Consider the following 6,241-nt stretch of genomic DNA (forward strand, 5'->3'; position numbering starts at 1 on the left):
GAGAGTGATGGTGTCAGTATTTCTTGGAGGCAGTCCAACTGATTAAGAATCAATGCATGTGAAATCCTGTTTCGCTGACCACAGAGGGAATCAATCAAGACACGACAGTTCCCTTGCTCACCACCCTGAGCATCTGCCCACCCTCCTTCCTCAGGAGTAGGTGACTCATCTCTCTTTTCCTCAGTGTTTTTGCTGCCAAATCACCTGTCTTGCCTTTTTTTTGTTGTTGTTTTTGTGGTTTTTTTTTTTAAAAGAAAAACCCTCAAAGCCACAGGAAACTACATGGGCCAAATATTATGGAGTTCTGTATTGTGGTGGGATATCTGGAGGACAGTGTCCCATCCTTTCAATTATCATTAAAAAAAAGGTTGTTCACCTGTTCTTCTAGTTAGCCTGAATTAAACAAGCAGCTACAATATAAAGCACTCATATGGACAGGTAAAACTGTTCCCAATCCCAGCACTAGAACGTTATGCCCTCTTCAGAGCAGGAAAACACCATCTCCTCAAGTTCCACAAAAAAATTATGTAAAAAAATACGTTAAGCTTAACCTCTGCCATCCCGATTAGAAAGAAGAAAGTCCGGAGCTGAAACTTTCCAAAGTCTTGACAGTACTTTCAAAAAAGTTCATACACTTTGAACAAAGGTGATTCAGTCTTAAAAAAGAAGGCACTCGGAATTTTTGCGAACTGTTGTCGAAGGTTTCCAATACACAACCTCACATGCTGTATGTACGTTATTCTACAATGTAGAAAATTTATACACGCTACAACACACCCTACTGGGGCAGAGGCATTTCCAGAAATCCACTATGTGGTTGCCAACCTTACAACACTAGAAATCCAGAAGTTATGGGATTTCAGCAGTACATTTTCTATCATTTCAGACTGAATTGCACTAAGATGGCTCACAAAACAGAGAGCCGCTCTTTCTATAGAGAAGTGCCAGTGGCAAATGCTACCTGGATTCCTGTGGATGCAACCTGAAGCACTTCAGAGGATGCCAAAGGAGCTGGAGCGTGAGCGTGAAAATGGTAGTTTTTCCCTCATCATGTGCTAGTGATATGCCTGAAGGGTCACCTTACTACTGGGCAACTTCATTAGGTTTCTTGCTTCCTTTCTCTCAGAAAGATCGCACGTTATCCAGCCTTGCAGCTGACAGAGATGCACCAATGCCTAATTACACATACACTGATTTCAATCACAGCAGGAGATCTGATGCTATATTAAGGGTCCCAAAGTACCGCCAATACTAAGATAGGTTTCAAGAAGGAACCAAAAAGAACTGTGATCATGATTTACCCTCACCTCCCACTGGAAAGATTGAAGGACAAGCTACAATTATTAGATTCTCTATCTGTGGGTGTCTCATAGCACCTCGATATCCAGGTTAGAAGAGGGAAGTCACCAAACTTAACACTGTGGAGACATCACGATGATCTGCAAGGTCCCCTAACACTGAGAATCCCTACCAACACTGGCACGGCGCTGAAACCGAGATCCCGTTTGTCACAGTGGGCAGTGCTGCTTCACACTCCCAACAGCATGAACATTTCTAGATGGCAGCAGGAAGAAGCTGGTAAATGATCCACCACAGAGTAGTAACCCCGTAAACCCAATCACAGCAGTTACAACACCTGTTTCCAGCTGGTGGAGCTCAATTTCCAAGCTGAGCCTAGGAGAAAACTTCTCATTTTCCTCTAGAAACTCAGGAATTTCACTGCTCAGGTTCTGCTCAGTCTTACAGCTCACTGCCCACCTGCAAGCTACTTTGTTGTGTTTTTCCTCAAGTATCTGGAGGGCTAATGGCCTGACCTTCTCCTTTCTTCCTGGCTATGATCTGCTCCCAGTGTCTCTGGTGAGCGAGCAGTAGTTAGTTGCTTGGTTCTGGTAGAGCCCGTAGGATGTGGATTCAGAGCTCCTATTAGCAGTGTCAGCTCCCTGTGCCTGCTCAGTCCCGTGTTTAGCATTTACCACTGCCGTTCATCACCAGCAGAAGAACATCAGCCACAAAAGATAACAGCCACGGTGGGCTCTGGAAACACTCAAAGGGCATCATCTAGGGATGTGGTTTTCTCCTTTAACAATCAGAACTGGATGCATTACCGTTGTTTAGTTATGTAAAGTTCTTCAAGTAACCGTTGCTCCTCATAGCTCATCCAACGGTCTTCAAGCTCCTCCTCCTCCTTCTGCAGCAACTGTTCATAAAGCCTGACCGGGTTCCAGCCAGTCATAATGTCGTAGGTGATGACACAGCCCAGCGAGTGGGACACAATCGAGACTTTCCCTCCTTTCTCCTCAAACTCTGGATTCCGGGAGCAGAAGAGTGTGTACAGCCGGTTCAGCTCCTGCTGCAGCCCTTTCACCAGCTGTTTCAAGAAGGTAAGGAAAGAATGTTTAACATCAACATCTTATCAGTCCTGTTCATGTTCATATGTTCACATACTACACCGACCAGCTTCTCGAGCACGCATCTAGGATCAGCATGATGGTCTTGCTCGCTTAGGCTGGGAAGATGAACAAAATCTAATGGTCAGCAGTCAACGGATGACTGCCGCTGACTCCAGTGGTTCATCTTTCTCCTCCACACCCAGCAGCAACCACCACACAGGACACGTGGTGACCCTACAACTGCTACACTACACCGTCCAAAGCATTACATTGAAATAAACCATTAAACAAGTGACAGCTGTGCCTAAAGTACTTAACAGCATCCTCTGAGGTGAGCAACAGCAAGGCACTTGGTTTTCACTAGCGATCCATGAGCACGACAGCGACCATTAATACAGCTGTACTTCCCTCATTGCTTGTTTCTCCCCGAGTTTCCCTACCTTTTCCCAGCACTGGATGTTTCTCCCGTGTCAGAGGCTCAGCTCCTTTTTTAACCTAAGGAGGCTGGAAGGAGCCTGAGCCACACGTGAGCTAGAATCAGCTCTGCCCCAAGCTCGGCACGTAACCCTAGACAAGTCACACTCACTCTTCTCCATTTATCAAAGTAAGGCAACAGCATTCCTACCTCACTACAATGGACCGGGCAGATAAATCCACTAAAATGGATATGCTCAGATACTACCCTGGCAGCCTAAATGGGTTCTGGGAAAATATCCTCAAATTGCTTTTGCGTCTTCATAAAGCAAACTTGAACTCATCAAGTCTTTGATTATTCTGCCCACTGTTTGGCTACAAGGAGATGCAGCTTTCTGTCCTCCTTCCCCTCTGACCATACTGCACTTATACTAATTTAGCTGAAGAAATTGGAATGAAATGGTGCCACTAAAGGATAAAAAGCCTCATCGCAGGCAAAAGGAAGATATGGGAGGAGAAAATGCACAAATGAGACAGGCAGAGCCACAATCTGAACATTTGATATAAAATATGTTATGAAAACGGTTTTCTGGTTATAGGTTTCTAGGAGGGTTTTGGGGGGGAAAACAGGAATGCAACATGGTTCTCAAACTTCATAGGCTAATCCTATAGTACTACTGCAATAAATATACGTTGGTCCTATGTTAATTGAGTCTGAGAGGCTCCTCTGCTTCAAATCCTACACTAGGGTACGCATGCATAAAAATCCTCAGATTCACAGAAAGCATTTTTTAGAGAGAAACGTTGAAAGCCATGAGATTTAGGAACCAGACAATACAAAAAAGGCAGCTTTGCTTGTGCAACTCAGCATGGTAACTGAGCAATGCTTCCAGGCTATGGCATAGAGGAGGACAAACAAGAAATTGCAAATCATTCCCTTGTTAGCAACAGGAAATTAAAGCTATGCAACGTGTAATTTGAACATGATTTTTCAAGAGCCTGAATCATTACAGAATATAAATATGAATGGCACCGGGGCTGTCAGTGTTTAGATACACATTTTACTGAGTGAGAATCCACACAACAAACCCTCTGCCTAAAGCACTGCGAACTGATGAACAAAGCCTTGCAACAGCTTGGAGAAATAAGTATCATCCTGCCCATTTCCAAGTTCTTTTTTGACTGTGACGCTGTCTATTCTTGCATTTGGCTCTATACAGACTTTGGGCGCTGCTTTCACACATGAACAAACAGGCAGAGGTTTTAGCAAGAGTTGGAGCTGAAAATAGAAATGAGGAACTAGCTTTGGCCGGCTGGCATTTTTGCCATTTAAAAAGGTTTTGATTAAAACACAGAACAAAATAGCAGAAATGTGTTGAAATCAAAGGGTTTTGGGATTCCTGCCAAGAGTTCAGTGAAATGGGGGAACGCTGATATCCAGCAGTTTGGGTGGCTGACTGCCGAGGAACCCTCCAAGGGAGCCAACACGCATCGTCCTGCCGTCAGGGACCTCAGCAGGGAGCCCGGGACACCCAGCCACGCAGTAGATGCTCTTGATGGAGCGCTGGCTCCTGGTTTCTGAGCCGGCAGTGTAAAAATGCCAAGCAAACTACCGCTGTACTCCTCCTGGCTTCCAGCATCCCTGTCAGTACAGCAGAGAGATGAGTAATGCCATCTTGTTTTAAAAAAATCTGAAATTAGTTGTATTAATGTATCTCAGCGTCCCCCAATTTTTTTCTCCGGTGGGAAAAGTAAGATGCACAACAACTCCACTGCTTCCCTGGGTTTCGTGTGGCATAAAAGCTATTTCTCCCAATGCCCTGCCCAATTTTCTCAACAGCCCTGTACCACACTCTCCTGTACCCTGTTCCTGCACAGCCTATTTCCCTGGAAAAGCAGATATCTTCCAGGGAGAATGATATTATGTCAGTCTCCCCCACAGCCCATAGGCAGAGTGGGTAAGTAATCTGGCATCACGGTATTTCATTACAAAGGTCTTGTTCTCTTGCAATCTGGGGGCATAAAACAGAATATTCTGGCAAAGTCCTGGATGGACACCGAGTCCAACCCTGTTTTTAACTGTCCCGCTCCCTAAAAACATGCTGTTACTGAGAAGTTAGGCAAAAGCACGGACAGCAACTAAGAAACCGTGCATGAATTTCGAAATACTCCAAATCACTGGTCACCTAACTTCATTGTAAAATCGAAGGTCTGCTGTAGTAAAGCCTCCAGATTTTCCAGCACTATGCAGGGTCTGGTTTGCTGGTATGACAAAACCAGAAGTCCTCCAACCTGCAGTGAGCGCTTATAAACGTTTGTATCTTGCCAAAAGTTCTGTAGCAGTACTAAGATTAGAAGCTGAACCGTTTGCTATATAGTAAGAAAAAAAAAAAAATCAAAGGAAAAAAAAAAAGCATATTTATCTTAAGTACCAGCTAAAAAATTATTTGGTTAAGCCGTATATGAAGTTAAGATAATATTTAACCCTGATTTGCTTTCTTAGTCTTAAAAAGCATACAATATTCTAACCTGTAAAAGAAAAGCTTGGTTTGAAAAGGGCTTTTGTCCGGCAAGCGTAACATGAAGTGCTCTCAAATCTCTTTCTCATTTACAGGTTGATATATATCCTAACACTCCATGTAAAAATACCTTCTGGTTACACCAATTGGCTTTATATTTGTTAAAATCAGTGACTTTTTTCATGGAAATTAAACATGAAAAATATAACCACCTATCAAATTTTCTCTCCTAAATGGCATCACTGTAATTAAACCCCACGTTTTAAGACCTGATCTTATTTTATTTTTTCATCCACAGCTTGATTTTTTGCCCACCCCGAGCTTGCTGACAGCTTCTCCTGCTCTCACTGCACCTACATCCAATGACTTCCCCATTAAGGGAGACCTTTCCCCACTGGTTTCCTCGGTGCTTCTTCCAACCCCGAGCCTCACCGCCTGCGGGGCTGTGGGATCTATTACGTGCTTCGGAAGCACCTGCTGTTTCTGCCTGAAAACAGGAAAGCAGGAATCATCCAGGGGGAAAAAAAAAAAAAAAATAAAAAAAAAGTTTAATAGTGGAATGCAATAGGACCAGACCTCTCTCTCTCTTTCCATCTCCCCTCTTGCCTCCTCCCTCCCAGTTCCCACCTTATTTTGGGGACCAGTGGGACTGACTATTCCAAGAGCTGTTTCTCCAGCCCTCCCCCCCCCGAAGGGCTTTCAGTAGGGCTTTCCCCACAAAAAGGCTAGAGTTTCCCTGAGCTGAGCAGCACCCAACCCCTATTACCATCTCTCCCAAGGCTTCTCCCACAGACTAAACAAGCTGAAATATCTCACAAAAGAATAAATGTGGCAGCAGTCAATCGAGTCGATTTTTCCCCCCCCGTGCAGCTGCTCCCAGAAACACTGCTTGCCGCTCTGACTGTTAATCCGCTGGCT

General features: G+C 44.4%; 1 protein-coding gene across 1 annotated transcript in view; it reads right to left on the reverse strand.

Annotated features, from left to right (window-relative positions):
• The window catches only part of DDHD1 (DDHD domain containing 1), a 105,654-nt gene that overhangs the window by 11,506 nt on the left and 87,907 nt on the right, over window positions 1-6,241 (reverse strand). The window contains exon 7 of the mRNA XM_009893950.1: window positions 2,106-2,368. Within this exon, the coding sequence (XP_009892252.1) occupies window positions 2,106-2,368 (263 nt within the window). The remainder of the gene's footprint in view (window positions 1-2,105; window positions 2,369-6,241) is intronic.

This window comes from Charadrius vociferus, unplaced genomic scaffold, assembly GCF_000708025.1.
Source record: "Charadrius vociferus isolate BGI_N301 unplaced genomic scaffold, ASM70802v2 scaffold49, whole genome shotgun sequence".
In the NCBI taxonomy this organism is placed as follows: Eukaryota; Metazoa; Chordata; class Aves; order Charadriiformes; family Charadriidae; genus Charadrius; species Charadrius vociferus.